At 41.4% G+C, this 23,007-nt stretch overlaps 1 protein-coding gene across 1 annotated transcript; it reads left to right on the top strand.

Moving 5' to 3' along the window:
* The first annotated feature begins 79 nt into the window (after nt 1–79).
* CBX1 (chromobox 1) lies at nt 80–21,939 on the top strand. The gene is made up of 5 exons (XM_007183676.2): nt 80–289; nt 16,003–16,179; nt 16,657–16,834; nt 17,734–17,828; nt 20,423–21,939. Exons 2-5 carry the CDS (start codon nt 16,040–16,042, stop codon nt 20,565–20,567), a joined length of 558 nt encoding a protein of 185 aa, XP_007183738.2. The 5' UTR covers nt 80–289; nt 16,003–16,039; the 3' UTR covers nt 20,568–21,939.
* The last annotated feature ends 1,068 nt before the right edge of the window (nt 21,940–23,007 follow it).

The raw sequence follows: 23,007 nt of genomic DNA, 5'->3' as shown, positions 1-23,007 counted from the left end.
CAGCACTTCGGGTCTTGTAGTCTGGGACGGACTCCGAGTCCCACAGCGCTGTGCGGCGGGTCGTCGCGCCTGCGCGATGCGGCCGGCGGGCAGCGCAGAGTGCGAGGCTCTTTTGTTCGGCTGAGGGGAGGGCTGTTGGCCGGGGCCTGCGGTACGCCGCTTCAGTGAGGGGCTCAACCGCGGTCAACCGGCTTGTTGCTTTTCTGGTCGCCACTCCCCTGGCCGGCCCGACAAGACGCGCCAGTAGCGCGGCACCGATTCCTCTCGGGCTCGTGGGCGCTGCTCTGAGGTGAAGAGCCGCTAGAGGCGGGGAAGCGGGGGGGAGGCGCGCGGCGGCGGCGGCGGCGGGAGCCCTGGATGAGGGGCCGCGCGCTCGCGGCGGAGGTCGGGAGCGGGGAGCGCGCCCGAATCCCGCGCCCTTCCCGCGCCGAGCCCTCCGCCGGGCTCAGTGAGTAGGACGACTGGCGCGAGAAGGATGGAGAGGGCGGGGCGGCGTCTCCTGAGCCAGAAATTGAAGTGATTCTGGGTGGGCCGAGCACTTGCGGGTCGCTCTTCGGGCCTGGGTAGACCAAGACAATGCTCCTTGGCTTGGGTGGGCGGCTGCGGGATTGGGTTGGAGAGAAAACACTGGGTAAATTGGGAAGGGGACGGACGGGGCAGCCTGGATGCTTGGACAAGCGTAGGGAGGGTTGACGACTGCGAGACCCGAGGTTTAGAAATGTAACCTGAGAATATTGGGTCCAGCCGGGGCTGCCAGAGGAATTCCGCTTGCAGGGCTGGGGAACGGTAACTTCGAGGAAATTGTAAGGGTGGGCCGGGCGGCCCAGAGTGTGCTACTGGGGGAAGAGATCTGTTGAATAAATCGAGGAAGGGGCTAGAAGGAGGGGTAGTATTTGCCTAGCTTGGCTCGGGTTGGGGGCGAGGGGGTGGCGGGGAGAAGCTGTCAGGGCAAGTGGGGCGGAGGTCCCGAGAGCATTTTCTGTGAGGTGTGAAGAAGAAAAGGGGGAAATTGGCCACCCCTTGCTTCCTGGTTGATCGGCAATAAGAATAATGTGTGAAGAAAAGATGGAACACACTTTCTTCCCTTTTCCAGGTTTTCTACTACCTTCACTCCTTGATTCCTTTAGGGAGTTAAAAAGTCCAAGTGCAGCTCTTGCTTTGATTCATAATTAGTTCCATAAGTTTTTATCTGAGATTGTTGCTGGTCACAATTTCACTGCGGTGAAATTGTAGAAATGTGTAGATGAGTTCATATTTAAGGAATGAAGTTAACTTAGTGAGAGATTATGAGACGGTGTGGGAGGTTGAGAGAGAAAGTGGAAAAAGTTCATGAGATTGTGAGTTTTCTTTTTTCCTTGGGCTCTTAAGTTTTTTAGCCAGCTTGTCCTTGCTGGAAAATTTGAATACGAAGGGAGCAGTACTTTACCCCTTTTCCAAAACTTCCGATGAAGATTTTTCGTGGATTGTTGCTATATTCAGACATGTATTGGTTGAGCTCAATTGAGGTGGAATTTACAAAAAGATCAGTTATACTAGAACCTCTGGCCAGGGGTAAGCTATCCTCCTCAAATGTGTTATGAATCAGGTCACCATTTTGGAATAGTTCTAAAAGGTCCAGGGTTTTGGAATGGATGCAGGAATACAATTGGGAAATTAGTGCCTGTGTTTCAAGGTGCTTACAGATATTTACATGGAAAGTGACATGACTGAACGGTGCAGTGTTGGAATCGGCCACACCTTAATAAAGCTTCAAGGCAGTTCAGAATCTTCAGTCATTTCCAGTTTTCCCTCTGGTGCCATTTTCTTCATTGGCTGCTGTAACCTAAATTGTTTTTCACTAAAAATGTAAATATTGTGTAGCTTGGTGCTTCTAGCTTCTTGATTAAAGGAGACCAAGTAAGGGTACCCTATCCTTCTGCATTTTGACTACAGGATACTAATATTTTTATAATCATCTAAAGAAAGGAAGCAACCATTATATCTTCTGGTGCCCATTTTAGAGACTAGGAAAATGTTTCTTTTTGAATTCACACCACTTAAAGAGAATTGATGCATTTTTGTCATTTTGTAGTAGTTTATCCATTGAAATCTTCCTTTTTCATATACTCTCTCTCGTGGTATAACAGATTTTGCATTAGATTTGATGGCTTTTTTGCATCATAGGTTATTTCGCTGAAGAGTTTTTGGAATAAGATGCTAATGGCTAGTTGATGGCCTATATAAGATGGGGCCATGCCTCTTGTTCATTCAAGTGTCTGACACATAGTTGACCATTCATATTGTTGAATGAATGGATAGGGCTTTGAGATCTTTTCTGAGAATCCCGTATTAGTAGAATGACCTGATGTGCATTTATGTAATCAATTTGCCTGTTTTTATTCTATGACATTAGGCAGAGTAAAACTGTTGCCCTTGGCATGCTTGTCTTAGCCTATGTTTTTAATATACTCACCCTGGTATTAAATACAGAAAAGCTATGCAGATTGTGCAAGTGGCAGTTTTAAATACCTTAGGCAAGTACTAGGAGAGGACCCAGGTTCTGCGTTTAAACAGCAAGCTATATAGTACTTTGAATATTTTCTGTTATATAAGTATGTTGAAAAATCATTTATGTCCTTTGTATAGAGTTAATAAGTATTTCTCAATGGTGATGTCTACTGAAAAATTGAATAGCCTTTCCAAGGTTAATTGGAGAAGTTGTTTGAATGAGGACAGAATTCTGATCCTGTAAGTATTTGAATAACTTGTTAAATCTTTCCTGCCTTTTAAGCTTTTATGATTTACTGACCAAAAGGGGGCAGCCTAATTTGTCTGTGAAATTGTGCCTTTCTTTAATAATAGCTAACACACTGAGGGCCTAACAGAACTATGGTATTTGAGAAGTTAGCGTCAGTACTCTGGTTTTGTTTTGTTGTCTGTGAATGCTTTGGTCTCTGCTCTTATTCTGGTCTTGCTTTCTAATCACTTTTATTTCATTTTAAACTAAAATATTTGCATCAGGTATCACTGTGTTCTACTAATATTTACAGATCCCTATGGCCTCTAAACCCAAGCTATATCTATAATTTAATTTCTATCAGCACCATGAAAAGGAGTTAGCCAAGCTTCTGGACACGTCTCAGATAAAATTCTAATTTTATTCAGACACTGGTATTCTAGTCCTAGATCCTGGAATTTGAGGACCGGGATTTCTTTAAAAATGAAACTCCTGCCCACCGGGTATGTGGCACAAGTTCTTGTTTTCTGCTCAGTAAAGTTTTCCATCTGGAAAGCATTTGCCTCACAAACAGCCACAGCTAACAAACTAAAAGCAGTTTAGAAACATGAGTTAGGAGGACTACAAACTGAATATACTACACATGCCTTCACCTGCCTTTTGATGACTGGTATGTAGTTGCTAATGCTCAGCAAGGGTACTTACTTCTTTGCAGATCCGATTTATTTGCTCATCATTCCCTAAAAAGCTGACAGCTTTGGACTTCTGTTCCCTGGTTATCTGAATCTGAGACATCCATTCTTATTGCCCGTATAGGGTTCAACAGCTTACACTGGGTCCAGACCTACCTTTGAGTGTCTGAGTAAAAATAGAAATAAAATGCTTTGGGAACCACAAGAAAAAGAGAAATAATATTTAGCTAAGTTGGGTAGGCATCATGGAAGAAGTAGCATTTGAGCTAGCTCTTGAAGGAGGGGTAGGATTTTGACTACTAGTCTTGGACGGGAGCACACTTCTTAATAATGAACAAATCCATGCATGGAGGAAATGTGCAGGATATGTTCAGGTTGTACTTTTCTGTTTTGACAGGAGAATAGGTTTTGTGAGGGAAGTAGGAGTATGGAATGGTTGGATCTAAAGGGTGTTAGATGTAAATTGTGGAGTTTGGCCTTTCTTTTAAGGAAGGAGGAGGAGACTTTGTAGAAAATTTTTTAGCAGTTACCTGCCACTTTCCTATTCCGTGTACTCCCACCCAAACTGGTTTACACACTGTCTACCTCCGTTGCTTTTGTTAGCAATAGTTCCTTGGGCTAAATCGCCTCCCTCCAGTCCAGTTTTTCAAATGCTATTGGAACCTTGCCTCAATCCCAGCTTTTCAAAACCTTTCTAATCACCCTAGCCATTTATTCTTCCAAGCCCTGGTAGTGCTTTGGTGGCTACTTCTTCTTGCTTACATTTCTTTTGCTAATTACTACATACTCCTGTCATTTCTTCTATTGAAATGAACTTCACTTGCATTTGTACCTTTTTGGTATGTTTTTAATCGTACAGTCCTGGCTCTGTGTCTTACCCTTGAGGGGGGGACTTGGGGAATTTTTCTTTGCTTCGGTAAGCCTTAGTTTCCTCGTTTGTGAAATGGGCTTAATAGAGATGTCGTGAGCATTGAATTAAGTGCCTTTCTATGCATTAAGTGTTAAGTATTCAGTAAAATTTATTATGTTATTACTAGTCCTTGTGGGATTTTCAAAAGCCTGTACTTCCTGTGAATCTGCATATGCTGCTAGCCTGGCCAAACAGTTCCATTTGCCTGGGTCTGAGGGGGTTCCACATCCTGCGATGTGGAACTTTCAGAAGCTTTCAGTGCTTTAGCTGGGATGAATTGGTCACCCTTTATTCCACCCAGGCTCTTAGTAAATCCTTATTGATTTGATTTGGTTTTTTAATAGATGGTAATTAAAAACTAGTAGAGCTGTAGTTATAAACTTTTATAGCCATTTACTGACTAGGTGTTAAACCTAAGCTGGAGGCAAAAGATGGGTAAGGAAAACAGGGAATGGAAAAAGGAGCTAGATGAAGGAATGAAGTGGAGAGTGAAATGCACGGTAATTATCATCTGGTCCTTGTCTGCTGCTCCCGCAATATAGCTCTTTCTACCTGGCTACACTTCTGTTCTTCAGATATAGCAAGCTCTTCTCACCCTAGGACTTTGAACCCACTATTCTTTAAATTTGGTATGTTTTTCTGATTTTTGCCGAGTTGTCTCCTTGTCATTTGGGTCTCTGTTTAAATGTTACTTAATCTGAAGATATTTTCTTATTTTTTTTTTAAATTTATTTATTTGGTTGTGCCGGGTCTTATTTATTTATTTATTTATTTTTATATATTTTTTAAAATTTTTGGCTGTGTTGGGTCTTCGTTTCTGTGTGAGGTCTTTCTCTAGTTGCGGCAAGCGGGGGCCACTCTTCATCGCGGTGCGCGGGCCTCTTCACTGTCGCGGCCTCTCCCGTTGCAGAGCACAGGCTCCAGACGCGCAGGCTCAGTAGTTGTGGCTCACGGGCCTAGTTGCTCCGCAGCATGTGGGATCTTCCCAGACCAGGGCTTGAACCCGTGTCCCCTGCATTAGCAGGCAGATTCTCAACCACTGCGCCACCAGGGAAGCCCCTGAAGATATTTTCTTTATAGCATTTATCACTAATGTTTTCTTCTTGTCTGTGCCCTACTCTGCACACGCATGCATGCATGCATACACTCGCACTCATGCTGACTCATTTGTCCACATTAGAATATAAACTCTAAGAGACCAGGGATTTTGTCTGTCTTGTTCACCCTATTTGTCTAGTGTCTCACACATAATAGGCACCCAATAGATAACTGTTAAATGAATGAGTACTGTAGGAGCATGTTCACAGGAAGAGTTAACCTAAACCTAGTCTGGGGCTTCAGGAAGCTTCTGATGATGACATTTTTTTAGCTAAGGGAATTGGTCAAGTGAAGAATGGAGCAAAGGGCAAGGTAATTGTGATTGATAGGGTTAGGTGCAGTGGTCTTCAGCTCAAATGCCCACAGATAATGGTATGAAGAGGTCTGCATTTTTACATCAGTGGCTAGTATTGAGAATGAATTGGGTTGGGAGTTATCCAGGCAAGAGATGGTGGTTGCTTGGAATAGGATGGTAGTAGTGGGACTAGACAAATGTATAAATTAAAAGATATTTAAGATATAAAATCAACAGGATTTAGTAAGAGACTAGATATGGAGTTTGAGTGGAGAGAAATCAAAAATGTCATAATTTTGTCTTGAACTCAGTAAAAGCTATATGAATTCTTAGAAAGACCATTCATTTAATTGGGTGATTGGCCTTTTTAAAAAGTATATCTGTAAAATTAGAGCCTGAAATCACAACCTCTGAAGTTTGTTACAGAACTTTACTGTGTGAATCATTAAAACTGACTTTTGGTATTTATGTAGTTCTTCAGATATCTTAAAATTCCTTTTGTAAATAATTCTGTTGAAATTTTCCATTGTTTGTATCCAGAATTTACTTCCTTTTTCTCACCTATCGTATCTGTCTTCATAGGAACATAGATTCCTATTGCCATTTAACTACAAGGGCTTTCTTACTTTGTTTTGCTGCCTGGGTGAGACAAAAGAAAGAACATAAGAAATTCCTACACTTTAGGTATATGAAATGTGATTTCTCCGTTTCTGGCAGCTCTTCTATCTCAGTCTTCCGGAAACGAGATCTTGGTTTCTGTTTTATAATTATTGGTCATTCATACCAGTCCGACCTGGGTCCTTCTTGAGTGTGTTCTGGAGCTGCTCTGCTGTTTTGAAAAACCTAGCCAGGGGACTTCCCTGGTGGCACAGTGGTTAAGAATCCACTTGCCAATGCAGGGGACACGGGTTCGATCCCTGGTCCAGGAAGATCCCACATGCCGCAGAGCAACTAAGCCCGTGCTCCACAACTACTAAGCCTGCGTGCTGCAACTACTGAAGCCTGTGCGCCTAGAGCCCGTGCCCCACAACAAGAGAAGCCATCGCAATGAGAAGCCCACGCACCTCAAGGAGGAGTAGCCCCCGCTTGCCACAACTAGAGAAAGTCTGTGTGCAGCAACGAAGACCCAACACAGCCAAAATAAATTTAAAAAAGAAAGAAAGAAAGAAAAACCTAGCCATGAATTTCAGCCATATACATAGAACAAAAATGGTATTTTCTCACTGAGTTCCTAATGCACTGGATTTCAGAGAGTTATCCTTACGCTTAAAGCAGTAAATAATCTAATGAAGTAGGACATATATGCAAATATGTAAATAGATAATGAATGCCATAAGGTCATAAAAGCTCACCTCAAAGGAATTCCATGAGAGTTGTTACACCTATTTTACAGATGAGAAAACTGAGTTATGCAGTAAATATATATAACTACCTATAAGCATAAAGTTTTGAGAGGTCAAGGACAGCAAAGATATCATGCTTCTGGTGCTCATACTAGCTTTCTTCTGGTGAAAGGAACTGTGAGGACCCTTCAGGCAGTGCTCTTCCAGGTTCATTGCTAGTACAAAAAAGGTCTAGAGTGAATGATGTTGAATGTGATGTAGAAGTTTTGTTTTCAGGAACATCAGTTATTACTGTTCAGCCTTATTCTAAATTTTTATGAAGAAAGTAAAACGTTCACTTACCTTTTAGCTAACTATGAGAATTGATTTATGTCTGCAATAATGTATGTAATTTCACCTGAGGAATGTAGTTTCTGCCAATCCTCTTATAGCAATGGCTTATATCCAAGGAGTGCATCAGATCACCTAAGGAGCTTTTAAAGATGCAGTTGCCATGGTCAAAGCAACAGTGTTTGCAATAATAAAAAATTGGAAACAACCCAAATTTTCATCATTAGGTGGATGGTTAGAGTATGGTATGTCCATACAAGATGGAATACTATGCAGCTTAAGAATGGAGACCTTTATGGAACAATGTCAGAGATGCATTACATTATATTAAAAGGCAGATTATAGAACTATAATATCTATTTTCACATATGTGCATCTGGGTCAGTTTACATATAGAAGAACAGCTTTGACAGGTTTTGAGCCAGGGAACTTTGATTCCCTAATTGAATGTGAATACATGTATTATATTACAATTAGAAAAACAAAATATTTTTTTAAATAATGCACATACACACACCCTACACTCTGACTCACTGGATCTGGGCATCTGTATTTATAAACTCCGTAGGTGATTCTTATTCTCATGTAGGTGAAAGTTCTCTACTCAAGGTCTGCTTTCCTGTGAATTCTTTCTTAGTACAGATGGTCATCTCACCAGACCAGCATTCTAAATGTTTCACCTTAGTGTTTACCTAAAAAGGCCTACTGGTTTGTTTCAGAGGTCTGTAGCTGTTACCTTGTCCTCACATCTGGAATTTGACCTTTCAAGCTGGCAAGAAATCAGTATGGAAGTTCTGGGGTAGCCCTTTATAATTCATGTATGTGATGGCAAGCAGGAGCTATGCTCACATTGTCTTCTCAGATCCTTATCATATCCTTTCACTAGGACCAACCACAGGCATACCTTGTTTTATTACACTTCACTTTATTTGAAGATACTGCATTTTTTTACAAATTGAAGGTTTGTGGCAACCCTGTGTCGAGTAAGTCTATCAGTGCCATTTTTGCAGCATCTGCTCACTTTATGTCTCTGTGTCACGCTTTGGTAATTGCAATACTTCAGACTTTTTCATTACTATTATATTTGTTATAGTGATCTGTAATCAGTGATCTTTGATATTACTATTGTAATTGTTTTTGGGTGCCACAAACCATGCCCATGTAAGATGGCGAAACTTAATCTGCCAGCTCTTCCCCAGTTTCTCTCCCTTTCCTCAGGCCTCCCTATTCCTTGAGATACAACAAATATTGAAATTAGGCCATTTAATAACACTGCAATGGCCTCTAAGTGTTCAAGTGAAAGGAAAAGTTGTCTCTCACTTTAATCAGAATCTAGAAACGATTAAGTTTAATGAGGAAGGCATGTTGAAAACCGAGATAGGCCAAAAGGTAGGCGCTGCTTAGCCAAGTTATGAATGCAAAGGAAAAGTTTTTAAAGGAAATTAAAAGTGCTACTCCAGTGAACACATAAATGATAAGAAAACAAAACAGCCTTCTTGCTCATATGTAGAAAGTTTTAATGGCCTGGATAGAAGATTAAACCGGTCACAACGTTCCCTTAAGGCAAAGTCTAATCCAGAGAAAGCCCTAACTCTCTTCAGTTCTGTGAAAGCCAAAAGAGGTAAGGTAGCTGCAGAAAAGTTTGAAGCCAGCAGAGGTTGGTTCATAAGATTTAAGGAAGGAAGCCATCTCCATAACATAAAAGTGCAAAGTGAAGCAGCAAGTGCTGATGCAGAAGCTACAGTAAGTTATCCAGAAGATCCAGCTAAAATAATGAAGTTGGCTACAGTAAACGACAGATTTTTAGTGTAGACGAAGCAGCTTTCTATTGGAAGAAGATGCCATCTAGGACTTTGTCATAGCTAGAGAGGAGAAGTCAATGCCTGGCTTCAAAGGACAGGCTGACTCTCTTGTTAGGGGCTAATGCAGCTGGTGACTTTAAGTTGAAGCCAGTGCTCATTTACCATTCCAGAAATCTTAGGGCCCTTAAAATCTACTAAATCTACTCTGACTGTGTTCTGTAAATGGAACAACAAAGCCTGGATGACAGCACATCTGTTTACAACATAGTTTACAGCATGGTCTCCAAGCTCCTTTTTTGGGCTTAGCCACGTGTGGTCCTTTTTTTCCAGACTGTTCTGTTTTCCAGTTTCAGACAAAAACTCTCTTCAGCTTTTTCTATTGCCCAATGCACCTCCTTAACAATAACTTTATCATTTTAAATCTTAACTTATTTCACATGGAAATACTAATACTTGGTGTGAAAAGGGCTGCTGCACACAATAAAGTTATATTATTTTACGCCCACCGTTGAGATCTACTGCTTAGAAAAAAAGATTCCTTTCAAAATATTACTGCTCATTGACAACATTCGGTCACCAAGAACTCTGATGGAGATGTACAAGGTTAATGTTGTTTTCATGCCTGCAAACACAGCATCATTCTGCAGCCCGTGGATCAAGGAGTCATTTTGACTTTCAAGTCTTATTATTTAAGAAATACATTTGTAAGGCTATAGCTGCCATAGATAGTGATTCCTCTGATGGATCTGGGCAAAGTAAATTGAAAACCTTCTGGAAAGGATTCACCATTCTAGATGCCATTAAGAACATTCGTGATTCATCGGAAGAGGTCAAAATATCAACACTAACAGGAGTTTGGAAGAAGTTAATTCCCAGCCCTCATGGATGACTTTGAGGGGTTCAAGACTTCAGTGAAGGAAATAGACATGTGATGGAAATAGCAAGAGAACTAGAATTAGAAGCACAGTATGAAGAGTGACTGAATTGCTGCAATCTCATAATAAAACTTCAACAGGTGTGTTGCTTCTTATGGCTGAGCCAAAAAAGTGGTTTCTTGAGACAGAATCTACTCTTGGTGGAGATGCTATGAAGGCTGTTGAAATGACAACAAAGGATATAGAATATTATACAAACTCATTTGGTAAAGCAGCAGCAGGGTTTGAGAGGACTGACTCCAATTTTGAAAGAAGTTATGTGGGTAAAAGGTTATCAAACAGCATGAATCTTACAGAGAAATCAGTTCGTGAAAGGAAGAGTCAGTCAGTGTGGAGAACTTCATTGTTGTCTTATTTTAGTAAACTCACAGCTACCCCATCTTTCAGAATGCACCACCCTAATCATTCTGCAGCCATCAACATCAGGGCAAGACCCTTCCTTCATTAGCAAAAAGGTTATGACTTGCTGAAAGTTCAGATGTTGGTTAGCATTTTTCGCAGTATTCTTTAAGGTATGTATATTGGTTTTTTAGACATAATTCTATTATTGCTTAGTAGACTACAATATAGTGTAAACTTTTATATGCACTGGGAAACCAGAAAATTTGTGAGACTCGTTTTATTGCAGGGGTCTGGATGTATGCCTGAATTCAAAAACAGAATGCCTAATCCTGTGTCTGATACTTCACTGCCTCTGCCTGCAAGTAGCATTGTTCCTCCATTCCATTTTCTAGCTCCTAACTGTAGGAGTGGAGGAGGTAACCAGGAGAATTGCAACTGTGCTCTTTTTTTCTCTTAAAAGAACTATGAGTTCATGACTCTTGCTTCAGATTTACACTATTTCTGGATTTATTGGGACACTGTAGAAGAATTTGGGGTTCTTAAAATTCGCATTTTCTCAGTAGTTCTCTGTAGCCTACTTGCTAGGCTACAAAAATTCAAAACTTCTGCACCATCTAGCACTTGTCAATTTAAAAGACTGAGAGGACTGCTGGGCCCTAAAAACCAGAGCTTTGTCACTGCCTGCTGATTTAATTAACAATGTATACCTTCCATATTCCAGTAACCAATGAAAAATCATTGGTTTTTAAACACCTATACATATTCCAAGGTCTTTTTTGAAAGAAAATCATTATCCGTCACTTCCTTATTTACTGATGACAAATTGTAGAGAGGACTAAAGTCAGACCTTTCAGTCCTTTCCTTGTACAGGCTGGAGGGAAATTTCCCCTGTAAGTGTGTAGCTAGCTCTTAGTTCTGTGTGTGCAACAGGGCCATTAGCCCAGCCCTGCTGGGAGATGTTCATACTGAAGTGCTGTATTTTTTGTTAATTGTGTGACCTTAGAAGATTTATTTCATGTAAATCTATTGTGTTATCTCTGAGGTGTCAATAACATCTGAATGGCTTATTTTATAGGATTGTTTCAAAGATCAAATGAGATAACATGGGTAGCACTTTGTAAACTGTAAAGTGCAATACAAATGTAACGTATTATTTTTCTAGGCATCTTAAAATGTGGCAGACCCGGTAAATATTTAGGTAAAAATTGTAGCAGCTTAACTAGGTTAAGGTTTTTTTGTTTTTTTTTTTAAATTTATTTTATTTTTATTTGGTTGTGCTGGGTCTTAGTTGTGGCAGGCAGGCTCCTTAGTTGTGGCATGCGAACTCTTAGTTGCAGCATGCATGTGGGATCTAGCTCCCCGACCAGGGATAGAACCCCGGCCCCCTGCATTGGGAGCGTGGAGTCTTAACCACTGCACCACCAGGGAAGTCCCAACTAGGTTAAGGTTTTTTTTGTCTGAAACATCCTGATGAGCCTTAAGAAGACTGTGTTGTTTTTTTTTTTTTGGCTGCATTGGGTCTTCGTTGCTGTGTGCAGGCTTCCTCTAGTTGCAGTGAGTGGGGCTACTCTTTGTTGCGGTGCACGGGCTTCTCATTGCGGTGACTTCTCTTGTTGTGGTGCATGGGCTCTAGGCATGCGGGCTTCAGTAGTTGTGGTGCACAGGCTTATCTGCTCCACGGCATGTGGGATCTTCCCGGACCTGGGCTCGAACCCGTATCCCCTGCCTTGGCAGGTGGATTCTTAACCACTGCGCCACCAGGGAAGCCCCCTTAAGAAGACTTGTCCAAGGATTCTTTTTTAATCTATTTATTTATTTATTTAGGCTGCGCTGGGTCTTCGTTGCGGTGCAAGGGCTTCTCTAGTTGTGGCGCGTAGGCTCAGTAGTTGTGGCGCATGGGATTCATTGCGGTATGTGGGATCTTAGTTCCCCAACGAGGTATCAAACCCAGGCCCCCTGCATAGGGAGCGCGGAGTCTTAACCACTGGGCCACCAGGGAAGTCCCTAAGATTTCTGAGTTAATTTAGAACTGTTCGCTCTTGTGTACATCTTGTGATGTTCTAGTATATATCTTGACTCTTTGTTCAATGATTATGGCACTTTTTATGCCATAATTTGGTTGCCAGGATATTTAGGGAGAGTGGCAAATAGCATTGACTAAAGGCATTTTTCCATTGTGCTACTACGCTGATCTGAGTTACTTTGGATATCCTTGCCAAGCAATTCCAGTTGAAAGCCCTCCTTCCAGATGTCACTGCTAGTATTAGGAGATTGCCATATTCAGGGAGAGGTGGTCTCTCTTGAAATAATCGATTTGGAAACTATATGCAAATAATTGGCCTGTCATATTTAAGGGAGCTCTTGGCTTGTCTGAAGGTGCTATCAATAGATTCTATAGGAAGAGTGGGTTGTGTATTTAATCCACTTCTCTACTGATTTTGACAAATGGTTTATTCAGGACCCCAGAGAAGTACCTATAAATAAGGAAAAAACTCACACTGGGAAGCCTGGCTGAGAGTCTCCAATATAAAGAGAATCCAATCCCTGGAAATAAATACTGGGATGAGCCAGTTAAGAAAACTCAAGAGAGAAATGGAAGTGTGTTTTCTACATTCTTCACTTCTCATTTGAGTTGCTTTTAGGACAATGAATTTAAGTGAGTAAAGATGAAAATCAAACGGTCTCACTCTAGATTTCCCTATTTGGGGGTTTTCTTTACCTAACCTAAAGGATTATATTCTTATGCTATGACTCCTTCTCCTTGAGGCCATGCTAACGATAAAGGGAGGGGAGGCCTGCAGTAGCTAGAGATGAGCTAGAAGCTGTCCCTACCTTTTTGTTTTGTAGTAACAGGATCAGATGGGCAGGATTCAGTATTATTTCTTTTTGTAAGACAAATATAGCTATTAATGTAGACAACACAGAGCCTTCAATATCTCTGAATTCTGAAGCCGGAGTGATAGACTGCCTTTCCTTTACTTTCTTAAATTTAATTACTTGGGAGAGGGGTTATTAGGGGACAGTTACTGGTTTGGGGTTGTCGGTAACCCGTTGTTTTCTTTCTGTCTGTTGAGAAAGGGAGTAGCTTCCAATTTCTGAGTCCAAACTAATGTAGGGAGTTGTGGTACCCTTTGTTATTGAAAGGTGATTGTCAATTTATTTTTCTTTGCACATTAACTGATCCATGAATCTTGCTACCCCTTCAACTGACAGTGAAAGGAAGCAAGCAAGGAGTAGCACTTGTTCTTCGGAGCAAACACTACTGCATTTATCCAAAAGAAAAATTAGATTTTTTTTCCTTTCCTTATAAAATAACACTTGTCATGGCAATCAGAATTCTGAAAACCTGAAAGTATCTCCCTCCAGGAAGAAGCAACAGGCTCTGAATCAGAGGCACAATGAAGCTAGCCAATAATTAGCAAAAGGTGACATTCAATACACTGATTAGTCTGTTCAGTAACAAAAAAAGGAAAACTCATGGCACTAAAAGATGGGTTGGGGAGGGAAGGAAAGCAGAATCTTTGGTGTGTAAATGGAGAGGAACAGTCTTAGCGCAGATGTGTGTTTTGAACTGTGTGGACAGGGGCATTGGGTGTTGCCTTAGGCCACACTGAAAGCATCTCAGAAAACTTTGTGTGTGTGTGTGCCACTCAGCAAGAGTTCAGAATACCTTTAGTGGAAGAGGTATCTATACTTTTTTCTTACCAGACATTAGGTTTCAGGAAGACGGACCATTACTTACTCTCTTGAATCTCCAGTCTCCAGCAATGTCCAGAATTTTCTAGTAGCCAAACAAATGTTTGTTGTTTCAGTAAGTCAGCATTGCTCATACTCAGACATGAGAATATCTCAGAGTATAAACCTAAATAAGCATCTGTAGATACTATAACTGATTCATATTGATGAGCCTGACTTTTATTAAAGGTGTTATATTTCATATAGTCTATAGATGAACTCTTTCTAAAATACGTTCGGTCTACACGTGCCAATTTAAAACTATTTAGAAGAGCCTACTTTCACTGACTCCTTTTCCCAAGGATGCTAGGAATAACCAGTTTAAACCCCAATTAGCATTGCCTTAAATTCAAACATGAAACATGGTAGTAACTACTTTCTTGTCTTCGATCATCTGCCATACTCTTGATTCTTTGTATTTCCTTCTGGGCAGCTGACCTATCAATTTGTAGATTGCAGCCAGTTTTGTAGATCAATGTTGTTGTATAGATATCTTATGGCGCCACCTACTGACACATTTGTAATCATAAGGCTTTACGCTTACCAACAGTCAAGAGTTGTATGAAGGACTGAAGAAAATAGATTTATAGGGGACTGGAATTTTAGCACTGGAAAAACCCTTAGAGGTTACCCAGCCTGATGATATATTTTACAAAAGAATAAATTCAGGTTCTGTTATCTGTGATACCCACCTTTTTCCCCCCACTTATTTCCAAATTCGTTTAGAGAATTCCATGGTCATTCTGGCATTTTTATGAATCCTTCTCAGCCTTAGAAATAAAAAGTAGAATAAAAAGTTCACAAGAAACTTGAGAATTATAAATTAATGGTGGCATTCAGAAAAGACTACATAAAGAACCTTAAGGGGACTCAAAAGAGATTGTTTAACAGTGCAGAAGAATTGCTTATATTATATATGCATATACAAAAGGGAAAATTAAACTAGATGTTTAATAAATAGGACAAGCCATTTCCCTTAGTAAAAATCCAAGTCCAATACTGTGATGAAATTGAAAAACATTCAGAGAATTAGAAAAGTATGGATCAGAGGATTATATGTATATAGGTTTGATGTATAGACCTTATTTTTAGGAGGATTGCTTTTTTTTCAAATTAATGGTAATATTTTAGATACCGTTAAGTAAAGGGGTATTGGGAGCTTTTTTAACTTAGAAAGAATGGGTATAAAAGTTTTAAGTGGATATGCAAGCATAAAGAAGTTTTGCTGTGAGATTAGTTGGGGCTGTTTTAGAAAACTAACTTTCTAGCTGAACATAGAAAACTGTGGGGTATTGAAGATGAATAGGCATAACATTTATTGAAGCAGAATGCACTGTTTTTTTTAAGATTTATTTATTACTTATTTATTTTATTGTTTTTGGCTGCATTGGGTCTTAGTTGCAGCACGCGGGATCTTCGTTGAGGCATGCGGGCTCTTCGTTGCAGTGCACGGGCTTCTCTCTAGTTCTGGCGTGCGGGTTTTGTCTCTAGTTGTGGCACTCAGGCTCCAGGGCGTGTGGGCTCTGTAGTTTGCGGCACGCAGGCTCTCTAATTGAGGCGCACGAGCTCAGTAGTTGTGGCACGCGGGCTTGGTGGCCCCATGGCATGTGGGATCTTAGTCACCTGACCAGGGATCGAACCCACGTCTCCTGCATTGGAAGGCAGATTCTTTACCACCGGACCACCAGGGAAGTCCCAAGCGTGCACTATTAAATTCATCTATGATGTCCCTGGTTTTCTTATCCAAATATTCTCCTAAGAAGAGTGTACCCTAATGTCCTTTTTATTTCCTTTATCATTTTAGCAGCGTCACCCTTTATACCAGAAAGCTGGCGGGCACTATGGGGAAAAAACAAAACAAGAAGAAAGTGGAGGAGGTGCTAGAAGAAGAGGAAGAAGAATATGTGGTGGAAAAAGTTCTCGACCGTCGAGTGGTAAAGGGCAAAGTGGAGTACCTCCTAAAGTGGAAGGGGTTCTCAGAGTAAGTTTCATTGACCCAGGAAAATCCATTCATTTGGTCACCAACTATTTCTCAGGAGACTGGTAATGTGCATGACCCAGGGTGCTCTGATGGATACATTGTGACTCAGGCCTGGCGTTCATGGCTTATAGTTTAATTAGGAAAATGACCTACATGTACAAAGTGCTATCATGCAAGACTGATTGCTGATGAGCAGTTTTGTGTGTGGCTTTACACTGATCCAAGTTTGCAAAGAGAGAGTAACTTTCTTTTGAAGGAGGCAGGTTTCTAAGCTTTCAATTTGTACTAAAAAGCCCCCTACCGCCTCCCAAGAAATGTCAACTTTGTCAAGTTCTTGGTCTTGGACAGAATCCAGTTATTTTTTTATCATTAACTCCTCTGTTCCAAGGACACCAGCTCTTGTCCTCCTGTGCTTCTCCTTAGTGTGAGTGTGCTAACTTTGAGTGGAAAGTGTGACTCGTGTGCCTCTGGTTTCAGTGAGGACAACACATGGGAGCCAGAAGAAAACCTGGATTGCCCCGACCTCATTGCTGAGTTCCTGCAGTCACAGAAAACAGCACACGAGACAGATAAATCAGAGGGAGGCAAGCGCAAAGCTGATTCTGATTCGGAAGATAAGGGGGAGGAGAGCAAACCAAAGAAGAAGAAAGAAGAGGTAAGGCTCGAAGTAAGAATTTTTACTAGCCTAGAATTCATGCTGCTGTCAAAGAAGCTGAAAGCCAGATAATTTAAGCACTTTTGTCTGCTGCTCCTTAGATCTCAGCAGCTGGCTCTCAATCCTTTTGGAATGTTAGATAGGCTAATGCTTTAAAAATGTTTGAGGGGGCTTCCCTGGTGGCGCAGTGGTTGAGAATCTGCCTGCCAATGCAGGGGACACGGGTTCGAGCCCTGGTCTGGGAAGATCCCACATGCCGCGGAGCAACTGGGCCCGTGAGCCACAACTGCTGAGCCTGCGCGTCTGGAGCCTGTGCTCCGCAACAAGAGAGGCCGCGATAGTGAGAGGCCCGTGCACCACGATGAAGAAGAGTGGCCCCCACTTGCCACAACTAGAGAAAGCCCTCGCACAGAAACGAAGACCCAACACAGCCAAAAATAAATAAATAAATAAATACGTTTATTTAAAAAAATATATATATTTGAGGGCTCAATCTCATGAAGCCACATAATCTACTCTTATTTTTTGTTAGGTTCAAGAACAGTAAGTGCAAGGGAATTCATTCCTGTGAGGAGATGGCTGTCAATGTTTTAATCATTACAGGTTTTAATCTATTCAATACTGTAAAGTAAGGTACCTTTTGAGGGTGAAGAACAGTTGTAAACATTTATTTTGCTTGAGATGTGGGTCCCTTTTTACATATGGGGAAACCTCAAGCACTTCAAAACTTGATGGAATAATCACTTAGAAGGATTCTAAAAGGCTTGTGACTTAGAGCCAAAGATTTGGTGAAATATTGGCAAAAGGGTTTGATTACATTGTCAGAGAAACAGGAGTGGCCCCAGTCCGGAGGACAGTCCCATATAGTTAAAATTGTTCCATCTCTCTGGTTTTTACAGTCAGAAAAGCCACGAGGCTTTGCCCGGGGTTTGGAACCGGAGCGGATTATTGGAGCTACAGACTCCAGTGGAGAACTCATGTTCCTGATGAAATGGTGAGTCTGCCAGTGGCTCTGTGTGGTTGTTTTTTTCTTCTCCACATCTGTTCCATACCAGAGGAAAAGAGCTGGACCTTCAAAATTCCAGTCGCCCAAGTGTGAAATCTTTAAGATGGCATAGTCCTTCGATAGTGACCCTCGGCCTGACTGCCAACCTGGACTCATGAGTTACAGGTAGGGGCCCTTAGGATTCTCGGATCTTTGCCCATTTTTTTTTAGGAGGTGGGAGACAATCTGGAGTGCAGAGGGTATGGGGAGGAATCACATTTCACTTATGTAAATAAAGGGGGAAAAAAAGAAATGTGATTGAACCACCCTCCCCTTCCACCACCTCCTTAATAAAGATCGGGCTGGCCCCAGGATCAGAAATTCTGTTAACTTCTCAGGGTTAGGAAAGAATTTCTGTAGCTCTTCCTTTGTCCTTGACTGTTAGATCCTTTCCAGTTTGTGCAGATTCTACAATTGCAGTATCTGCCAGCAGGGGTCAGCAAGGCCCCTTTACTATACTAAGCATAGAGAAGCCTGCTTTTTTCCATTATAAGTATAAATACCAGTGGTGGTAGTACTCCATGAAACAGCTTAATGAAAGCAGTTGTCTTGAGAATCTTAAGAACTGTAATTAACCCAAAATTCTCTATAATTTCTCTATTCTCTGTCCAAAAGGAAGGCTTTCTTCCCTTTTTCTTGCTTGTTGGAAGTGCTTGTTCTCCTCCCCCCCAAAGTGGAGCTCACTCATTGTCCTTAAAATATAAATTAGGAGTGAATAATTCTAAGCCTGTGCCAAAGAAGGCAGCATTCTAGGGGCTTTGTCCTTTTGTCAGTCTAGAACCTTCTCGGAAACTCATATCTGTACTAATTCCTCTCCTTTAGAAGGTGGCAGGAGAGGCCTAACTTGAACACTGAAAGCCTATGACACAACCGGCTAAACCTCTATTTTTTTTCCCATGCATTCCCTAGGTGTTTACTGAATCTGACCTTCTTTTAGTTTATTTTTTGCTAGCCTGTAGGAGAAAAGTTCATTTTTAAGGTGCTGCATATGGGGGAAAGGAATTAATACCAGGACTTATTCAATCCAACTAGAATACACTTTCTCTGGCTGCATGTGACCAGTTTGAGTAATGGTAGCACCTCGTTATTGCTTGACACTGTATTCCTTTGGTTCACTCACTAGTGTGTGTAAAGATTGTAGCTGAATGTAACTCTGCAAGTTAAGATAAGATTAGATGTTGATTATCAAACCAAGTTTACTTTAAAGTGATTTTCCTGGAGAATGGAGATACTTGTTCATTTCCCAAAGTAGCTATTTTTCTGTGCAGTGAAAAGACTGGACTCTTACTTCAAAGGCTGTTGTTGAATTGTCAACAAGGGGCAGCCTGCTTCAGGTTCCCATACTGTTATACTCCTTTCCCTCCCATTCTCTTGTCTGTTGTTCAAAAACATACCTTACTGGCTTACTCTTCCCTGGTTCTATGGGGCTGTGTGGCTTTGGTGTACCTGTTGCTGGAGTTCTGGAAGTTTGGGGTAGTGTCTCGTCAGAGATCCCATCATATATATCTATCTGCTGCCTGCCCTATGCTATTGCTTCCATCTAGGATGTTCCCAATGACCTGAAGATAGAGCTTACCCCTAAGTCCCTTGTAATATCTATGTGGTTTTCAATTTCTGAGAACATTTTAAAATTCAGAAAAAATAGAGAATTATGTAACAGTTCCTTTATTTTCTACCTCCCAGTTTTGAAGCACCATTTCAAAGCACCTGGGAGTTGTGGCCTATCTGTGTGAGCATGGCATTTGGTAGTGTTAAACAGTATGATTAGGAGTAAGCAAGAAAGTGTCCACCTGCATTGGCTCTCGTCAGTGCCAAATTGGTATTTATTATCCAACATGGTATTAAATCCTATTACCAAGCCAAGATCTCTCCATGGGCTTTTAGCAGCTGGGATATGGCTTTGGAAGAGTATGGTAGCCTCTCTTATTCCCTCAGAGAATCTGAGAGTCATGTTTTTGTATGTGTGTGGGTGGCCTTTCCCAGGGGTTCAGAGTTAGCTTTTGACAAAGATATCTAGAGGGCATTTTCAATGGGAGAAGATCTCCGAGGATATTACTTGACTAAAAGCTGCTAGTAAATGATGCTTACACCATATTATCATCCTTCCCTGGCCTGCTCTTCTGGAATTAATATTTTATTTTATTAATTTATTTTTTATAAATTTTTTTTAAAATTTATTTTTGGCCACGTTGGGTCTTCGTTGCTGCGTGCAGGCTTTCTCTAGTTGTGGTGAGCGGGGGCTACTCTTCGTTGCGGTGTGCGGGCTTCTCATTGTGGTGGCTTCTCTTGTTGCAGAGCACGGGCTCTAGGCATGTGGGCTTCAGTATTTGTGGCTTGCAGGCTCAGTAGTTGTGGCGCACAGGCTTAGCTGCTCCGCAGCATGTGGGATCTTCCTGGACCAGGGCTCGAACCCATGTCCCCTGCCACCCAGTGCCACCAGGGAAGCCTGGAATTAATATTTTAAAAGCCCAAGCCCTTGGGTGATCCAAGTTAGGAGACCACTAGCACCTGGTCTCAAAGTCTCTTTGTGCTTTGTTCTGCAGGAAAAACTCTGATGAGGCTGACCTGGTCCCTGCCAAGGAAGCCAATGTCAAGTGCCCACAGGTTGTCATATCCTTCTATGAGGAAAGGCTGACGTGGCATTCCTACCCCTCGGAGGATGATGACAAAAAAGATGACAAGAATTAACTGTCCTGAGTACCAGCCCCTGTCACATCTGACTGTGGGTTTCAAGTGGGGAAAGAAGGAGTTCTACTTGTCTTGATACCGTAGAGGGGGCTTGAGAAGATGTCCTTTGAAGAGCCAGTATAGTTTCTGTGCCCTACAGCAGCCCAAGTGCTTTAAAGCCGTTCCATGCTGTATAGTTTGCACACCCATCCCAGTGGAGGGGAAGGAGGGTCAGTGTTTCAAGGCAACCCATTCTGAACTTTGCTGAGAAAAGCAAAGGGCCTTCTATGAAGGACAAAACTTGCAGAATGGGATGTGGGAGAGCAAAAGATACTATAGATCTTCAAAGAGCATCTCCACAACCCACAGCCTTCTTCCCAATAGTGTTAACTCTGCATTTTTACAGCGTAGCATGTATGTAGTTTTTGGCTATTTCTGGTGTATTATTTGGGGTGGGAGGGATGGGGTGGGAAAGAAGGGAGATGGGTTAGGATCATTTTTGTTAAAATTTGGGGCCTGTTGGGGGGAAATGGTGAAAGAAAGGAAAGAACAACTAATGATGATTTGGTTCTGTGTCCAGAATATTTCATCCTTTCAAAAAATGTCGTTGGCAACCTAAATGAGGACTGTGAGAGACTGTTTAAAAGCTGTGAATGCCTGAAACTTAGAAGCCAAGGTGTGCCCTGCCTGAGCTTAATGCTGTTCCCAAAAAGCATTAAGCTTTGGTAACTTAACTTCCCAGTTAAGAAGTTACCAAAGCTGCCATTTGGAGGATGGAAACTGGTGAGGAAAAGTCTTATTGGAGTGTATACACAGGCAGATCATTCTGTCTTAGAGGTGCTAATTCTTGAAATTGACAAGAAGACCCTTTCTTTTCCAATTTTGAAGTTATAAATATCAGCTTCTCCATCCAAGCCACTGGCTGAAGTATTTGGGGAAGGGCAGAGGGTGGTATAGGAGATGGGAGAGTAGGCAAAGACAAGGGCCGGTGCTCTTAGGGTGGAAAACTCTTGGAGCCTCTGTTTTTTGAACTTTGAAACCACTGGTGGCAGGGTTCAGTCACTGACAGCACAAGTTCACTGAGTCACTTCAAGAGTTGAATGATTTCTGAAGCCCTGGTCTCAGGAGAAGATTAAATTTTCATACTGGGGCAGTGGTTCACTTTAAAACAAAACAAATTTTTTTAATCCTAAGAATGAACTAAAACCCAAAATGCTGTCTTGGATCATGAGATCCATCAGTTCTTGACATCATTTAGACCTGCATCTAGAACTCCGTTGTAAAATCTTTTTAGGCATGTGTTAGGTTTCTGTGAAAACTTTTGTTTAAATGTTAAACTTCATACCAACACTGTCAGTTTTTGTCTTAATAAAACTATAGATTTATAATCCTTGATTTTTGTCTTGTCTTGCCAGAAACAGTCCTTGCCTTTTATTATTTTATAGATTGAGCCTCTTTGGGAACAACTTCCACACTTGAATGGTTTTATTTCTTAAATACTGTAGGCTTGAAAATCTAGTGTCTGGTGTGAATCTTTGACACTGAGCATTTATAATTGATACAAAGATTATAAAGATTGTCACATCATTCTGTCTTCATACTGCTCAAAGTTCGTTCAGCACTCTGTGACCCGACAGCACTTCCAAAATATGATACATTTGGAAACACAGGTTTTTGGGTTAGGTTTAGATCCTGGCTCAGGTATTTCATAGATTTGTGTGACCATAGCTAAAGTCAGCTTCTCCAAACTTTTCAGGAATTGGTCCTGTGTTTGATCAGTGAATTAAAATGTCATCCATTTTCTTAACATAATTTTCTGCCTATAATTCTAGAGCCAAAATGGGACTAGATTCTTGTCAGTTATAAAAGGGGAAATCGGATTTCCACTGAGATCAGTTCAGCTCTACGCACTAGTGCAAAGCATCTGTTCCAAATAAACTGAGTGTAGATACACTTTTTTCAAAAAGCCTCCTAGGAGTTTAGGGAGACGTAAATGGAGCTGGAGAGGTCTTCCTCTGCAGAGGTCTGAGTGTGTCCTTGTAGTTGGCAGCAGCAGAGCAGTCTGTAGCTAGTTAAGAGAGTTGGGGTGGGCAGATATATCTGGTTCTGTTCTCCATCAACAGATGCACTGAAATTAGCCTTCAGTCTTGGTGCTTGTCCAAGATGGGCTGCTATTCAGCTTTAGCCTTAACCTTTGGAACCTATTTCACTGTCACTGCTGGCATTCCTGAGCTCTTTTAAAACCGTATCATTCTTCCCCTTGGAAGACACTGAAATTGATAATGCATGTTGAAGTGAAGATATGCAATTCTGTTATCTTTAAAAGCCAATTATCACACATTTCTAGATTCAAGGGTTAAGGATAAATTTTTCTCAAGTGATTGCTGAAGCCACAAATGCATGCAGAAATGTCAGGGAAAAAAATACACATAGGCACAACAAATCTTAAGTCTCCTTTCAG

Source organism: Balaenoptera acutorostrata, chromosome 20 (assembly GCF_949987535.1).
Source record: "Balaenoptera acutorostrata chromosome 20, mBalAcu1.1, whole genome shotgun sequence".
In the NCBI taxonomy this organism is placed as follows: Eukaryota; Metazoa; Chordata; class Mammalia; order Artiodactyla; family Balaenopteridae; genus Balaenoptera; species Balaenoptera acutorostrata.
Note: the sequence above shows the minus strand (reverse complement) of the source record. Positions and strands in the feature narration are given on the sequence as shown.

What these genes read in the sequence shown, in the direction of transcription:
- CBX1 (XM_007183676.2), top strand. Translation starts at nt 16,040, where the DNA reads ATGGGGAAAAAACAAAACAAGAAGAAAGTGGAGGAGGTGCTAGAAGAA. An exon ending in AAGTGGAAGGGGTTCTCAGA is followed by an intron (nt 16,180 to 16,656) that starts GTAAGTTTCATT and finishes CTCTGGTTTCAG; the next exon opens with TGAGGACAACACATGGGAGC. An exon ending in CTCATGTTCCTGATGAAATG is followed by an intron (nt 17,829 to 20,422) that starts GTGAGTCTGCCA and finishes TTTGTTCTGCAG; the next exon opens with GAAAAACTCTGATGAGGCTG.